We start from the raw sequence: 16,354 nt of genomic DNA on the forward strand, positions 1-16,354 counted from the left end.
GCTGCAAACTTTCATATTGAACCTTTCCACATTTCTTTTTTATGTAATCCTGACCTTGAGAAGCTACATAATGCTTTTACATGCTTCCAATGGACATTAAAGTCTCTCGCTGCATTTAAAGCATTATAATGAAATGACACCAAAGAAAAATAACCGATTTCCAAGAAAACTCCTAAAAGTCTGCATTTTTTGATTCCTTCATTCAACGAGTGACATAACAGTCATTTCCAGCATGTGTGTTTCTTCTCACTGCACCAGATACCAAGGTTCTTATCGCTGTTTCAATACTGAAGAAATACATGTTTTGAAAATGTTTGTCAAGGTCTTAAAAACAGTCCTCAATAGATGTAGTCCTATAAATATATATATATGTATATATATATAAAACAGCTGATAAGGTCAAGGATGATATTGTGATTGTGTTGCCTTTAAATTGACGTTAAAAAATGAAGCGAGAGAGAGAGAGAGAGAGAGAGAGAGAGAGAGAGAGAGAGAGAGAGAGAGAGAGAGAGGTTTATTTCACAAAAGCAGGTGAGAACTGATAAGCGACTTTTACACAAACCAGGTTATTGTATTTATGTAATCCATAATTTGTTTTCAATATAATATTGGTTTTCTCGTATTTTGCTCTCTAATTAGTTGCAATGTCACACAGAATGAATAAATTGAACGTTTTTACATGAATCATTTACTTTTTATCCTATACAGAGCCTGTGAAAAGTGTGGAAACTCCTCATCTTCTATGGTTTTTAAAAGAGACTAATGTTTGTTTTGTTCATGTGCTAAATTTAATGGAGTTAATAAAAAAAAAAAAAAAAAAAAAAACTAAACTGTCACCATGGGCAATGCCAGGAGAATTTGTATGAAATGAATGTAGCTTTGTCGATATTTGGAGAACACGCTAACTCATATATATGTAGGTTGAATGGTGAAGGTTCCACAAGTCAACGCCATGCAGTTCCGTCTGGACTGCGGCTCATTGAAACCGACTTCAGACAATGAACCGAAGCGTACGTCTGAGTTCTGTGTTATTTACAGAGTAAACAGTGGTGAGTGATATCTATTATGGAACCACCTGCCCAGCCACAGCACCTAAATCCTGACCTGCACTGGGATGAACTGGATCACAAGAAACCTACAACCAGTGTAGAACATCTCGGACAAGATTTACAAGAGGCACGTCAAAGTCTATCAGCGGAACATTTGGAGAAAGGGCTGCTTTTCAGGCTGAGTTAGGATTTTTCATTGCAAATAATATAGAACATCTGTACATTTATAGATTTGTTGGGTTGAAGAAAATCTTCAGGTGCCTTTTAAAAAAACCCTGAAACATAGGAGTTTCCATACTTTTCACAGGCATATTTAAAGCTAACGTGTGCATATGACATACGCTAACAGCATCCCAATGAATTTCTGGCGCACAGATAAAACCATGACGTTTTCCTCCAGTCCCCGGCTGGTGCATCTCACCATGTTCGTTTTACTCTGCCTGCCACTTCCTGTCCGTGCTGGCCTGCGTGTGTACGGCATGCGTGCTAAAGGGCTGAAAGGTGATTTTGGAACCGCTCCTGATGCCTACGTGAAGCTGTTCATCAGAGATGAGTATGTGAGCAAAACCTATGTGATTAAGAGCAACTCAAACCCCTCGTGGAGCTCATCCCTGACCTGGAGTAAAGCTCAAATCACAAACAGCCTGAAACTGCAGGTTTGGGATCAGGATGCTAAGAAAGACGACCTTTTGGGAATTTGTTACGCTCAGCTGCAGCGTGGCGTTTACACCTATAAGTGCACTTTGAGCAAAGGAGGCACGCTGACTTATTCGTACGAGTACAAGTGAAGACCCGAATCATCTGATGTTCTCGCCTCCTGCTCGGTGTGTCTTAAATAAATAAAACCACTTATTAGCAACTTCTCTTGCTCACGTTTGTTTGCTTTTTTGCTTCGACCCAGTGATATGTTTGTAGAAAATATATAAAGGTTTGCAGCTTCACAGATATCAAATTAAAAAGAAAAACACACAAGGGACTTGTTTTAATGAAACACCAGCACCCATGATACTTTTGCAATAAAGGTGATTCTGAGGTGAACATCGAGGGTAAAATATATTGTACTTTATTTTAACATATAAAAGAATAACTTTGGCCCAAATATAATCTTTATAAATTAAATCTGCTGCTTTATAACTTTACAAAATATATATTTATTGCACTTGTTTTGAAATGGAAATACAGGAAAGTTCAGCTCATGTTATTGCACCAGTTCGCCTGTAGGTGAACACTCAGACCGCGTTACGGTAACTGTCAAACGTCATTTCCGGTTGGTGTAAAAAAAACTGGCGGGAATTCTACTCTACGTGACTTGGTTTCACCGGGAGATTTATAACCGGGAGCGTGCGCACTGAAACCGCGTTCATTCTCAGCAAACAAACGAACAGACGAACACTATGAGCCGCGTGTTGAACTGCATTGTTGCGGTTTGTCCTGATATGGGCATCGGGAAAAACGGAACTCTGCCATGGCACCCGATCAGACTCAGGTAAAGCCGGCTGTGTCCCAAACGTGTCAGCTTTTTAAACATAGTGCACTACATGGATATAGAACTCTTCTGTTTTAACCCCTTCATAGGACACCTACATGGTCACTAGCGACTCGTTTGGTATTCGGCCGACTGTTCCTGTGATTTACATTATATTGATTATCGATAAAAACATTAATTAATAACATTAATTGTGACGTGATAAATATTTTTTTTAAATATTAAGTATTAAATATTGAATATTTAGTGTTAGTGGTGGATTTGAACTCCTACACACTGATTAGCCATAACAATATGAACCTTCAGCAGTTTGACCTACAGGAGTTCTTCTGAGGAGATTTTATGTTCTAAATGTACCTTAAATAAATCCTTTCAGTTTTAAATACTCCGATCAACATGGGCATGTTTATTATTAGTGAAACTGAATTTAACATAGAGCATGAAGACGAAATATTCTTGTGTTCCAAGCGGAACTTTGCTATGTTTCCACACGGCTGGTTTTAATTGCCGGAATTGCGCATTATGGCGGATTCTGGGGATCGATTTGAGACTTGGCGCTTCAGTAAAAACAAATGTTTAGTTAGAGCTACTTTTGGACAAATATAAAATCTAAAAACATACTCTGGGTTATTGGTGTCTTCAGTATTAATGTACCATGTTGAAAATAATAAAAAGCAAAGAAAAAACCCTGAAGGAAAAAGTGTTCGAACTTTTGTGTGTGTGTGTGTAAACATGTAATGGTATGATTGTAATATTCGCCTCTTTGTATTTGCAGTAAGGAATTCAAGCACTTTCAGAAGATGACCATGACTCCTTCAGCAGAAGGTAAAATCCTAAACGTCCACCACGTTCTTTACATCCTTTATTTACACCAGCAGATGCGCCCAATCCAGAGTGTCTCACAATGATCTCATTTATACAACTGAGCAGTTAAGGGTTGAGGGGGTTGTTTAGGGGCACAGCAGTGGCAGCTTAGTGGTGGGATTTGAACTCATGACCCTCTGATTGGAAAACCAACATCTGAACCACTGAGACACTGCACATGTTTTAGGTTCTTTACCTTTACCAAATATATATAGTATTATTGTATCCACTGGCTGCAGTGTGTGTGTGTGTGTGTGTGACAGGTAAGAAGAACGTGGTCATCATGGGCAGGAACACATGGTACTCGATACCGGTGCAGAACCGGCCTCTGAAGAACCGAATCAACGTGGTCCTGAGCCGAGAACTGAAGTAAGAACTTTAACAAGAGCATACTCGGTCAAGTGCACTTCACGGTTTCCTGGAACACTGTTCAATAATGATTTGTTTTATTGTTGGGTTTAGAGCGCCCCCTGAGGAAGCACACTACCTAGCGTCCGACTTAAGCTCAGCACTTCATCTCCTGGACGAACCAGAGCTCAAAGCTCAAGCTGATCAAGTGTGGATTATTGGTGGAAGCTCGCTCTATAAGGTCTCACACACACACACACACACACACACACACACACACACACACACACACACACACACACACACACACACACACACACACACACACACACACACACTACCTCACTGGATGTGTCCCAAACCACACACACACACTGCAGATCATTAAAGGCCATCACAATGATGCACCTTTACTTTTAAGTCCATTGTGGACCCTCAGTGTCTTATATACTGCGGTTGTGACCCAAATGACACAAAGGTCACTGCATAGGCCACTGCAAAATCACCTCTCTAAGTTGTGGGCGTGTCCCAAATCACATGGATATAAACCCACGTTATAAACATCTGTTCACTGTGGACGTGTCCCAAACGATATGACTAGGTCATATGAGCATCGGTCCACTATGGATAGTGTGTGTGTCCAGTGTCTAATTTTTTGTATGCATTGTGTGGCATTGAAGTTTCTGAAAACCCACACATACAAACACACACACATACAAACACACACACATACACACAGCAACGTGTTGCCTATAGTCGCTCTGCGGTTCGGTTGGCACGGCAACGGCAAAGCTCAAGGACGCGTCTTCTTTCTCCGTGGTCCTGTTTCACGTTTCGCCTCCTCCCTCTGCCTCTCTTTTTTTTACTCTCAGAGACTCGTTTTGTAAAAATGTTTTCGCGAGTCGATGGTATTCACCACTGCCCCCGAACAACATCAAAATCCTTTTTAATTAGTAATGAAAGATAATTAGTGTGTGTGGTTGCGGGGGGGTGTATCGTGACGCTCAGCTGTTCCTCCTGTACACAATGTACTTTATGGCAGAAAAGTAGCAGAGATTTGAGATGTGTTATTTAGATATTTAATTATTTATTAATTGATTTCTCATCTTTGTGAAACGTCCGTTTTACGGCAGGAGGTGATGGAGAGCTCGGGGCCTCGGCGTCTGTTCGTAACCAGGATCCAGAAGCAGTTCGACTGCGACACGTTCATTCCCGACATCAATCCCGACAAGTTCAGGCTCCTCCCCGAGTGAGTATTACCTCGTCCAATTGGCTTTTTTAAATTTATTTTTTTGCCCAATTTCATCTTTCCGCAACAACAAATCCAACGGGTTAAAAACTGTCTGTATATCGGCAGAAAGTGACCCCATAGTTACACGGTGCTTCATAGCCAAAGAGGTTCTCTATAAAGTTCCATATCAGAGGTCACGCCGCCGTTCCAGTTACGTTTTTTCCATTACAATGGCGCGAATGGATTTGTTGGCTCGTATCGTTAGCGTGAATCCGAAAGTCCCATTCGAGAGAAAAATAAAAAAATAAAAACGCTCTTACGGAACATAAATGTGGCTCGTGGGATTAAAGGCGAGTTCTTCCACTCAGACACCCATTCAGGGGGAACACTGGGGGGATTGACAAGCCATTATGGTTATTATTATCTCACTGAACAGATGGTGTGTGTGTGTGTGCGTGTGCGTGCGTGTGTGTGAGCAGCTTAGCTGCACTGATAGACATTAAACTGAAACCCCATGAGCCAGCTGCAAATTCTCCTCCTTCTCTCAATGCTTTATTAGAATAACTAACTAATAATAACCAATAATCCTTGGTTGCCAGTCATTTAACAGAATTTACCCCCTATGATGGGTGCCAATAATTCTGCTGATCCTCAGCGTTCCATTAAAGCGCTTCTATCACACTGACACTGGAGACTCCTTCCATCGGACCTCCTGAAAAAAAAAAAACTTTGCCCCATCATGTACGTCCACCAACAAGTGAGTGAGACCTTACTATAGAAACGAGATGTGAAATGTGTAGCGTAAACCCTTGTTTCTCGAGACTGCCTTCGAGATCAGAAGGTTCTCAGTGGCTTGACGTGTCTCCCGGTTCTTCTCGCAGGTTCCCCGGAGTGGCGTCGGGATTGCAGGAGGAGAACGGGCTGCAGTACGTATTCGAAGTGTACGAGAGTGTGGAACAGTGCTAAGAGTGGTGCTGAAAGACCTCACACACCTGCCTATTACTGAGATGTGTGTGTGTGTGTGTGTGTGTGTGTGTGTGTGTGTGTGTGTGTGTGTGTGTGTGTGTGTGTGACGATTTTGTAGGATTTGCTCACAGGCACCGTCTCTGTAGCCAAGTAACCTCAAGTACCGAACATGTCATAATTTCTCTTTCTCAGAATCCCCCTGTTTTGTTCTAGTTTCCACCGTTTAAAGCATCTTCATGGCTGGGTTTCATCCTCACCTGGTCCGAGCTCGTCCCCATTGTGTGTGTGTGAGAAAAATGTTCCCCTCCCCTCCAGCCTCACTCCTCTCATAAATATGCATTCTGTCTTTCGTCTCGAGAGCTGATGATTAACAAAGCTCCTCGTGTTAAATGAAAACCTTTATGGAGCTCATCTACACACACATGCTCTCACACACACACTTTCATCCTGCATTAATGCCCCAGCCCTGTTTAACAAAAGCCAGAGGCTGCAATCCGCTCTAACCTTTGAGGCTGATTGGTTTCAGGTCCCAGCAGGAGGCTAACGCTAAGCTGGAAATTAGTGTGATCGGAAGCCCCCATCCCAAACCCTCGTCTCCCCTCATCTCCCCTCATCTCACTCCTTAAACGACACTTCATTTCAGACCGAATCATTACATAAGCCTGTCTCCTTCTTCCGGTCCATAAACACACCCCCAGTACGGAGCGGTGTTAAATACAGTGTCTGTTATATTTTACCTCTGTTAAAGATCACGCTCTGATTTTAGCCAAACACGAATATAAAGTTTGAACGCACAAACACAGTGATGCCCCACGTCAGAAATCAAGTTCGTTGGATTTTTTTTCATCGATAACATTCATACTTGCATATTAAATCCATAAAAATAAATATATATTAAGAAAAAGGGAAAAAAAGAACTGTGCAATTCTTAATTATTTTTATTTATTTATTATTTAAGAAAAACACCCAGGATGATACTACAGCCATGTTATTTATAATGCTTTTTTTCCTCTCTTTTTTTGTGATTGTTTGTTTATAATATCATTTATATGTAAACTGATCTTCATGCTTCAGAGTTTTGAAACAAACACAACAGCCACGGAAGCGCCGCCTCCTTTATTATTGTGATCTTTATATAAATATATATTTGCTGCATAACAGACAGGAATCTCGAGCAGTGAGAATGAATGTCAATACTAAAGCAAGAAAACCCAATGAACACAATCCCGCCCACATACATCATCTCCAGCAGAAGCATCGATATTCACCTCATGAAATGACCCCAGAGTTTCTCTGCATTTTTGTGCATTTTTTTTTTCCCAGTCCATTGAGGTTTTCCTGAGGCTTTGTAATGAATTTGTAATTTTGTGCAAATTCGACAGGAAAGAAAATTGTGGAATAGAAAACATAGCTATTAAATCCACACATAAATATTTGCGCTTGTGCAGTTTGCTACATATGAGGGTTGCGAGCTATGACTAGCGTCCAATCAAAGGACGTGAATATGCAGACATGATCGGATGCCTGCTAGATGGCCCCCAAATTGAAATCGTATTAGTTAAAGCAGTAACTGCAACACGTGATGTGACTGCTGAGTTCTGATTGGATAGAAACTCTAATGTATAGAACTTTGTATGCTGCGAATGCTTTGGATGTTCACTGTGGAAAAATGGAGATGTTTGATAGTGTGTCAAAGACTATTACTGATCTACTTCTCCCAACTTTGAATAGTTTGCCATGTTCTGAAGTATCGAAACCGCATTCTTCGTCAGCGCAGTCAATGCCAGTGCGCTAGAATCACCGCCTCATGGAAGAAAAAGGAGGGGAAAAAAAAACAGCGTCATTATGATGCGAACACTCCACGGTGGCCTTTAGGTCAGGGATGCGGTGACAGTGGAAGCGTGTCGGTTGTGGGGGCAGATTAGCTGAGCTCCGCCACCTCGTTTACGTCAGAATAATAACATACGCGAATACCGGCGTCACGTTGCCGCCTCGTTCCTCTCTCCCTCTCCCTCTCTCTCGCACACACTCTACTGTAAGTTACTGCCTGCCTCCAGACCTGAGAGCTCACACACCTGTTCTCCCTCTCCATCCCTCGTTCGTGCTCCCTCCTTTCCTCCCTCCCTTCCTCTGTCTCGCACATGAATTCATCCACTCTCTGCCTCGTTTATCCGTAACTTGTTGACTCTTTTGATCCGGTGTATCGGATAACACTCAGCCTTTTTGCTGTAGCGAGCGACTTCGCCAAAGCAAACCCGGTCAAGGACTGAAGATCTGCAGGAAACAAGGTAAGCCGGAGGTATGTGCATTTTTATTATTATTAATTATAAATGTTGGATCTGTGAAAAGGTGTATTAGTGCAAAGTAGGAGTCTGCAGATATTCATCTGAAGTACATTATAACAAATCCAGCCCAGTTCTGGTCCGATTTAAGGGCATTAAAATAGCCGTAGAGCAAACACAAAGGTCTGACCTTTGCACTTTGTAATTCACGAAGCCCCGACCAAAAGTATTACAAATGCTCAACATTGCGATATCTAGTGTGAATCACCATTAAGCGTCAAGTGCCCTCGTTCTCGAGATCTGATCAGCCTGGTGATGCTCGTTTGTTCCACGCTCTTCAGTGGCAGGCAGACAGAAAGAGGAGAGGAGTCATTAAGGATTCTCTCTGTTCAGGAGACCGATTGAAGGCCTAGAGACGAGTGTACAAAGCACGCCGGGGCTATAAATGCCATCCCAGTGGTGCACTGCATTAGGAGCCACGGCTCGGATATCCTACCGGTCGAGTGTGTGCACTCCAATCCAGAGGGCTGGCCCATGGCATTTCCTGGTTGCCTGCTTTTACTTAATGCTGATCAATTTGCGTATGGTGTAATTAGTAAACAGTATAAAAACTGATAAAGTCTTTCAAAGTGTGCCGATGACCTCGATATACAGTGCGAAAAGTATTCACAGAGATTCACGTTTTCCACATTGCCTCAAATTCTACTAACAATAATGGCATCGTGAAAGAAGAAGCACATATGCGCAAGAACACAAGAATTCCCAGCATTTGCTATAACATTCAAAATTAAGCTCAGGTGCATCCAGTTTCCATTGATCTGAAACATCTTTGAGATGTTTCTACAACTTGATTGGAGTCCACTTGTGGTAAATTCAGTTGATTGAACATGATTCGGTAAGGCACACACCTGTCTATGGAAGGTCCCACATTAAACAGTGCGTGTCAGAGCACAAACCAAGCCATGAAGTCCAAGGAATGTCTAAGAGACAGAAACATTTTTGCAGCATTGAAAGTCCCAATGAAACACAGTGGCCTCCATCATCCGTAAATGAAACAACTTTGGAACCACTGTCAACTTCCTACAGTACAACGACCCTAAGCACACAGCCAAGATAACAAACAAGTGTCTACAGGAAGACTCTGTGAATGTCTTTAAGTGGCCCAGCCAGAGTCCAGACTTGAACCCGATTGAACATCTCTGCACCTGCATCTCTCGCTGTGCACCTACGTTCCCCATCCAACCTGATGGAGCTTGAGAGGTTCTGCAAAAAAAAATGGAGAAACTGCCCAAAAATAGGTCTGCTAAGCTTTGTAGCGTCATACTAAAGAAGACTTGAGGCTGTAATTGGTTCCAATAGTGCTTCAACAAAGTATTGAGCAAACACTTATGTAGAGGTGAATTATTATAGATATTTCTATCTTTGTTTTTATTTGTAATAAATTTGCAAAGATTTTAAACACACTTATTTCCCGTTGTCATTATTGTTTGTAGAATTTTGAGGAAAGTAATGAATTAGGTCTGTGAATACTTTCCGGATGCACTGTAACCAAATCCCATGCACCTCCTGCGCATCATCGAAACGTCTACCTATTTGTTTTTTAACGTCTCAAAACTGCTTCTCAATCTACACAAGCCATATGCTGAGAAACCCGTTGCATTTAATAGCTTCTCCGTCTCTTCAGCAAAAAAAAAAAAGGCGACAGGCTTCGGCGTTGCACTTAGATTTGAGGACAAGGTCATAAACACAATAGACTCCATCAGTGAACCAAAGGAGAAGTTTAATCCTTTCAGCGACTCGGCATGCTTTCTCTCCTGATCCCCCCCCCCTCCTCTTCTTTTTGGGGGGTTTAGCAAATACAGTCTGATCATGCCTGGTGCAATCTAAACTGGTGCAGGGTTGTTCAGGGCATTACTTGCTTCTATCTACCTGTTTTTTTCCATCATTGCTTATGTTTTTTTTAAGGCAGAACATATTCACTTTCAGATGTTGAGGAGAATAAAGCAACAACCTTGGACCAATAGAGTAATCTAGAGACATGTAAAGGGGTTAGATAACTGAGAAAGCTTGAATCTTTGACATTATTTTCCTTCTGCATTTTGGCGATTGAAGCTTTTTAGTGCTTGTTTAGAGGCAATAAAGCACTAGCAAAATGCCACTGGTGAACAATGTATTTAATAGAATATTACATACATCAATATCAGAACTACATTCCTGACTCTCTGTACTGTCGTCCATTCGCAGCTCTCCAAAGCTCAGACACCTTACAATTTGTCCATGAGTCCTTAAACAATTGAGCCATCTGTCTGTCTGAAGAAGCATCATGGAGGATTCAACAGAGGTGTGGACCGACGGCAACTCCCTCCTGAAGGCCGTATACCTTTGCCGTTTGCGGCTGACACGGCTGCTCCTGGAAGGCGGGGCTTATATTAACGAGAGCAATGAGCGTGGAGAGACACCGCTCATGATCGCCTGCAAGACTCACCATACGGATGCTCAGAGTGTTCCGAAACACAAGATAGTCAGGTATATATTGTTCATGTCTCTGACTGTTTGACTTGGCATTTGCAAACCGCTGAACTGACCACTGAGTCTCGGCATGACTGGGGTCGTAGTAATGTTTAGACTGGATATAAAAAATTTATTTCTTTGCTGTTTACGTAGGATTTCCCGCAATTAAATGGTAATTCCTTTGTTTCTGTAGGTATCTGCTTGAGAATGGTGCCGACCCAAATATCCAGGACAAATCGGGTAAGACGGCTCTAATGCACTCCTGTGTGGAGCGAGCTGGAGAGGAGGTTTTGTCCCAGCTCCTGTCCAGTGGTGCAGACCTGAGTTTAGAGGACCACTCGGGTACCTCCGCATTGGTGTATGCGGTAAATGCCGGTGACAAGGAAGCTCTGCGAGTGTTACTAGATGCCTGTAAGGCCAAAGGCAAAGAGGTCATCATAATTACTACAGATAAACTCCCCTCTGGCCGACAAATGACCAAACAGTATCTGAATGTCCCTCCACTGCCAGATTTGGAGGATCGGTTGCATTGTGTCCCTAGCATGTGCATGTCGCCTTCTGAAATAAAACTTTCCCCTTCTCATGTCATGAGCAAGTCACAAAATGCCCTTTTACACCTGGCAGAAAACCAAGCATTGGGTTCTACCCCTGCGACTGCTTCTAATTCAAGGGCAGGGTCACCTACAAGGGACCCGAGTCCACTGAGAGCAGCCAGTATAGCCAAACTTCTTCACCTTCAAAGGCTACACTCTGAGCCATTTCTAAAGATCCCACCATCTCTGTTGCTGCAGCAGAGCAAGGCCTCTTCCTTTACAGAGGAACTCCTAGACATCACCCCAGAAGAAGAGCTCTCTTTTGGCTTTAATGGCCAGCGTCGTTTGTCTCAACGGGCACCGCCAGTTGCACGGCATCAAAGCATGGATTCCACTGGTCTGCTTAGAGCATTTGACAAAACAACTGAATCTGAGAAAGAACCAAAAAAGGAGATGAAGTGGCTGAGCAGAAAAATGTCTTATGATGGCGTTTCACTGCCACATTCCGCCTCACACCAGAACCTGCTCAAAGAACCTGCAGGCAGCGAAACCATTCCTATGGATAAAGACCAGGACTGCTTGCCCAACCTAGCTGTGTCCAGCCTGCAGGATGTGGTGCGCCGACGCAACATCGGGATGGACCACTACAGCTCAGATTCCCAACTTCCTCAGTTTCAGAGTCAGCACTCTGAAGAGGTGGGCAAAGCCAGCACACTGGGGGGAGGAGGGGCAGAAAAGCGTAAGCTGGTTTACAGCCGATCCTCCACCCTGTCTGGCTCGAGGGAGTCTCTGGAAAGCATAGTCCACAGGAGAAGCCCAGCGATGATGGAGCGCAGAGGATCTGGGGCTCTTCTGCTGGATTATATTGCACAGACACGCCCAGGCTACCTGCCGCCACTAAACCCACATGCGCCCATTCCAGATATAAAAGTTATCACCAACACGAGCGCTGATCGGGGAACCAAACCTGGTCCTGCCTCTGTGGCCGGAACAATAAACAAACCTGTTGCTCCCGCTCAAAGGCAATTTGTCCCCTGTGCCCCGAGCCTTCCCCGAGACCAGAAGACCAAAAAGACTCTGCTGAGAAGACACTCGATGCAAACGGAGCAGATTAAACGGCTGGCCAACTTTGGGGAAATTTACGGACAATGAAGTGCACTAATGTACGATATTGTATCAAGTCACATAAAGGAAATAGTGTGTCGATATTTCTTCTGATATGTCAGACATTGGACAAAATTATTTTTCTGTGTTCTCTGTTAAACATCATATAGGAGGAAAAGAGGAGCCAAAAAAATAACGGAAAATAAAGACACTGAAATTAAAAAACATTAGTAAATAGTCATTTATTACACGTTTTACTACACTTTACAGCTCAAGTAGGTCTTGTGGATACGTGCCATCATTGTGTGGAGCCCTAAAAGTACAAAACCAATGCCCTTGATTTGGTCTTTGGCTTTAGCCCATCAAAACGTGGCACTATGTAATAGTGTGTATACTACTTCTGTTTTTTTTTTGTAGACACATCATCACCACCATCATCAACATCATAGAGGCATGAATCAACTCCAACACACATTTCCCACTTCCTGCACCCAGTTTGATGGAAAATATCTCAGAGCTGTGTTATTATTGTGACAGTGTGTACCCGGGTAAGCTTTTAAACTTTGAAATCTGATTTTCTAAGAGGTCATAGTAGATCCTGGACTTGCTGAAACTTTGCCTGTAGGGTAACAGATCTTCCACATTGAGCACATCACTCTGACCTGTCCAAATAGTCAAAGTGTATCTGAAAGAGAGATGGAAATGAGTGTAATTTATTTAAGCAAGACGAAAAATTAGTACCTCAAAGCCTGTGTGCAATAGGCTTTATTGTTGGACATGGTCAGGTAGTGGAAAAGTACTGTAACTAAGGCAACGGCAATGATTTTGCCTACTCTGTCTCCATCCACATTATCAAAAAGTATAAAAAGAAGAATGAATACTTTATTAAGAATACTATGACAAATATTCCAAGTGCTGTTGCAGTCAAGGACAGCATTAAGTTGCACAGTCACTGTTCGAGGACAGAAACCAGACCACTAAAGTGCACTAGACCTAAAAAAAAAAAAAACCAAGAGAGATAAAAAACAAGCCTCCCTCTCTCTGAGATCCCGCACTCCAGTTTTCCAATACACCTTTCGACTCCTTTGAGTGCTTCTGTTATAGTGACAAACAAGTATACCTGGGGGGGGGCCGGTACCAAATTACACCAAACGTGTGGCAACGGCATTCTGATCAACTGTTTTTGTTACACAACACGAATCCAATCAAGATGGCAATCAATAGTTCAGCACTAACAAGCCCTTAAGAAGCAAACAGGCTGCAGATGTAGCCTTAATTGTCTTTGGTACGGTGAATACTGATGTGCTGTTGAGATTAATTTGACAAGTCCCACCTGTCTGACTGTCGCAGGAGCCACTGGAATTGAACGAAGGACTGAGGTAAAAGAGCGGCTCGCACTGGGAATGTCACCTGCTGAGTCAGGTTCTTGCACACCTCCTCCATCTGCTGAACCATCTCCCAGCTGTAACCTTGGACATAAAACTCAATGTCAAGTGCAACTGGCATCAAAACTAAGTCGATTAAGGCCTCCTTACATAAATGAAAAGAAACATTTCCTAGAATAGACCGACATCATAATTGTAGATAATTGTTATATACTACTCTTTATTTCAAACCAGGAAGACCTGCCACTGGGAAAAAGTCGTGTGTTACCTGGGTTGTCTTTATTCGGAGACCATCCAGTGGTCCATCCCAAAGAAAGCGTGTCTCCTTCTTTCGTGGCCACTGCTTGTAAAAAGGCCTGAGCGTCCAAAGGTGTGGCCATGCCTCCAGGCCCTTTCAGGATGTCTGCATTGAGCCACACAGGCCCCTTTAGTCGATGACGAACCTTGTCCAGAAGAACCATCGACTCCACCACTCCATCCAGGCTACAATGAACAAAGCAAGGGTTTTGTATAAGGGATCATCTGCCACATGCCATAAATGTAGTCCTGGTGGGGCTAATTACATCACCAGACCTATTTATAATTACACGGACATCCAGTCAAAGTATTGTGTGTCCTCGAGGAGGCGCTGTAGCATTAACCACACCTGGATTTTAGTTGATACACAGTAGAAAAACAGAAGGTTCCCTGGTGGACTTGAGGCAGTCAGTGAACAACCCAGTCACCATGAGCCCTTCCACTGTGTGAGGATGGTTTACATTAGTGCTTGTTTCCCAGTTTCACGCAAGACAATTATGCCACTGACTCTTATATACGTGCTGCAGGTGGGCTCGGAGTGACGAAGGAGATGCGTTACAATTACATCATTGTAACTTGAAAATATCGTAAGTCAAGACATGGCCTAGCCTACGCAGGAGTCATCGGTTCGGGGGGTTTTCATACTGTACTCTGTTAATTTAACAAATTAAAGCAATAATTTAATTTATATGTAATGTATTCACTGATAATATTTAAAAAAAAAAAAACAAATAATTAAACAAATTACTACTGTAAAATATAAACAACTTCTTTCAGCTTCTCCCATTAGGGGTCTCCACAGCGGATCATCCGTCTCCACACCCCCCAGTCCTCTACATCTGCCTCTTTTAACCCAACTACCTGCATGTCTTCCCTCACCACATCCATAAACCTCCTCCTTGATCTTCCTCTTTGCCCCCTTCCTGGTGGCTCCATCCTCAGCATTCTCCTACTGATAAACCCCATGTCCATACCATCTCAATCTCGCCTCCCTCACCTTGTCTCCAAAACGTCCTCAATGCGCTGTCCCTCTAATAAACTAATTTCTAACCCTGTCCATCGTCACTCCCAATATAAACCTCAGCATCTTCAGCTCCACCTCCTGTCTTTTACTCAATGCCACTGTCTCTAAACCATACAACATCTCAGGTCTCACCACAGTCCTATAAACCTTCCCTATCACTCTCACAGATACTCTTCTATTACAAATCACTCCTGCTTTTACTCTTCTCCACCATGCCTGCACTCTTTTCTTCACTTCTCTAACACACTCTCCATTACTTTGCACTGTTGACCCCAGGTACCTGAACTTCTCCACCTCTTCTCCCTGCAACCACACCCCTCCACTGCCCTCCCTTTCATTCACACACTTACCTGGTACCAAAGGATCCACAGCTCACACCTCTGCTCGGCTTTGAGAAAAGTAAAGGATGAAAAAGGAGCAAAAAATATTCACCCCCAACTTTTTTTGAAACCTTCCCAACCTTTTAAAGTCCAATTTGATCCCTTTGTCCGAGTTCCCCACCATTTCCAGCCACTCTCGCAGCGTGATGTCACTGTCATCGTGTGGTGGGTGTGCCATCACGGGTTCCTTCGGGTCACGGCCCCGGAGCAGCACGTCGGCTTCGATCATCTGTGTCCTGTCTAACGTAGGAGTGCACAGATCAGGAATCCAAACAAGATCTTATTGGATAGAGGTTTGTGAAAAATAGGCAAAGTAATTATACTCTGACCTCTCAGGGCTTCTGTGATCTTGTGCTTGCTGTTGGCTGCATGGTACCACTGGATATCTGCAGCATTGTGCTCTTTTATAGAGCCTTTCTGTAGGAAGTAGGCCAGGGTTTGGTCAGGCATGGGTCCTGCAGCTGCTGGAGAAGATGGTTTACATCAAAACCAGTGCATACATTATCAATTTAACAGATCCAAGCAATGATTAGTAATAATGAAATGATTATCAATGGAATAGAGACACTTTTATTGGTGTAACTGTAAATTTCACAACCAAAAGTAGTGGCTGAGATTTTGGAACTGAGCTCCAGATACCTGTTTTGCTTGATGGAGTTTCAGAGCCCATAAAGCTCAAGGTCCATAACGTAACTGCAACGATGAGAGACGATAATAAACAAAAAAGGCGCAAATCGCGTCGCTTTGATCCCATAAAGTTGCTCAAAACACCGGATAAATCAGGTGCAAAACATCTGCGTTTCCGCACGGACGGAAAATGAGCGCGCACTTCCGGTTTGCGGCACCTCGTTCCGCTTTTGGTCCACCGAATAATTTTTGAAACTTAAAAACATA

General features: G+C 43.0%; 3 protein-coding genes and 1 long non-coding RNA gene across 8 annotated transcripts; 3 read left to right on the plus strand and 1 right to left on the minus strand.

The window, feature by feature from the left end:
* The first annotated feature begins 404 nt into the window (after window positions 1-404).
* Window positions 405-1,912, plus strand: LOC310718346. Its single transcript, XR_014531119.1, has 2 exons — window positions 405-531; window positions 1,425-1,912. It is a non-coding gene; the product is annotated as an uncharacterized lncRNA (long non-coding RNA).
* A 382-nt stretch (window positions 1,913-2,294) lies between these two features.
* dhfr (dihydrofolate reductase) lies at window positions 2,295-6,531 on the plus strand. The gene is made up of 6 exons (XM_083526302.1): window positions 2,295-2,535; window positions 3,311-3,360; window positions 3,663-3,768; window positions 3,862-3,988; window positions 4,881-4,996; window positions 5,860-6,531. Exons 1-6 carry the CDS (start codon window positions 2,444-2,446, stop codon window positions 5,942-5,944), a joined length of 576 nt encoding a protein of 191 aa, XP_083382428.1. The 5' UTR covers window positions 2,295-2,443; the 3' UTR covers window positions 5,945-6,531.
* Window positions 6,532-6,895: 364 nt separating this feature from the next.
* Window positions 6,896-12,575, plus strand: ankrd34bb (ankyrin repeat domain 34Bb). Of its 4 annotated transcripts, XM_083527210.1 has the most exons (4): window positions 6,896-8,243; window positions 10,192-10,274; window positions 10,471-10,752; window positions 10,931-12,574. In XM_083527210.1, exons 3-4 carry the CDS (start codon window positions 10,550-10,552, stop codon window positions 12,420-12,422), a joined length of 1,695 nt encoding a protein of 564 aa, XP_083383336.1. In that variant the 5' UTR covers window positions 6,896-8,243; window positions 10,192-10,274; window positions 10,471-10,549; the 3' UTR covers window positions 12,423-12,574. The 4 variants fall into 4 exon arrangements, with proteins under 4 accessions (XP_083383336.1, XP_083383337.1, XP_083383334.1 ...); XM_083527211.1 differs by lacking the exon at window positions 10,192-10,274; XM_083527208.1 differs by lacking the exons at window positions 6,896-8,243; window positions 10,192-10,274 and adding an exon at window positions 8,266-8,807 and having other exon boundaries at window positions 10,543-10,752; window positions 10,931-12,575.
* A 26-nt stretch (window positions 12,576-12,601) lies between these two features.
* fam151b (family with sequence similarity 151 member B) lies at window positions 12,602-16,316 on the minus strand. Of its 2 annotated transcripts, none has more exons than XM_083527250.1 (6): window positions 16,100-16,316; window positions 15,790-15,921; window positions 15,541-15,700; window positions 14,028-14,242; window positions 13,708-13,843; window positions 12,602-13,059 (listed from the first exon to the last, which is right to left on the minus strand). In XM_083527250.1, exons 1-6 carry the CDS (start codon window positions 16,212-16,214, stop codon window positions 12,900-12,902), a joined length of 918 nt encoding a protein of 305 aa, XP_083383376.1. In that variant the 5' UTR covers window positions 16,215-16,316; the 3' UTR covers window positions 12,602-12,899. The 2 variants fall into 2 exon arrangements, with proteins under 2 accessions (XP_083383376.1, XP_083383375.1); XM_083527249.1 differs by having other exon boundaries at window positions 15,790-15,924; window positions 16,100-16,314.
* Between the last annotated feature and the right edge of the window lie 38 nt (window positions 16,317-16,354).

The sequence above is a fragment of the Silurus aristotelis genome (genome assembly GCF_946808225.1).
Source record: "Silurus aristotelis genome assembly, chromosome: 23".
NCBI classification, from domain to species: domain Eukaryota; kingdom Metazoa; phylum Chordata; class Actinopteri; order Siluriformes; family Siluridae; genus Silurus; species Silurus aristotelis.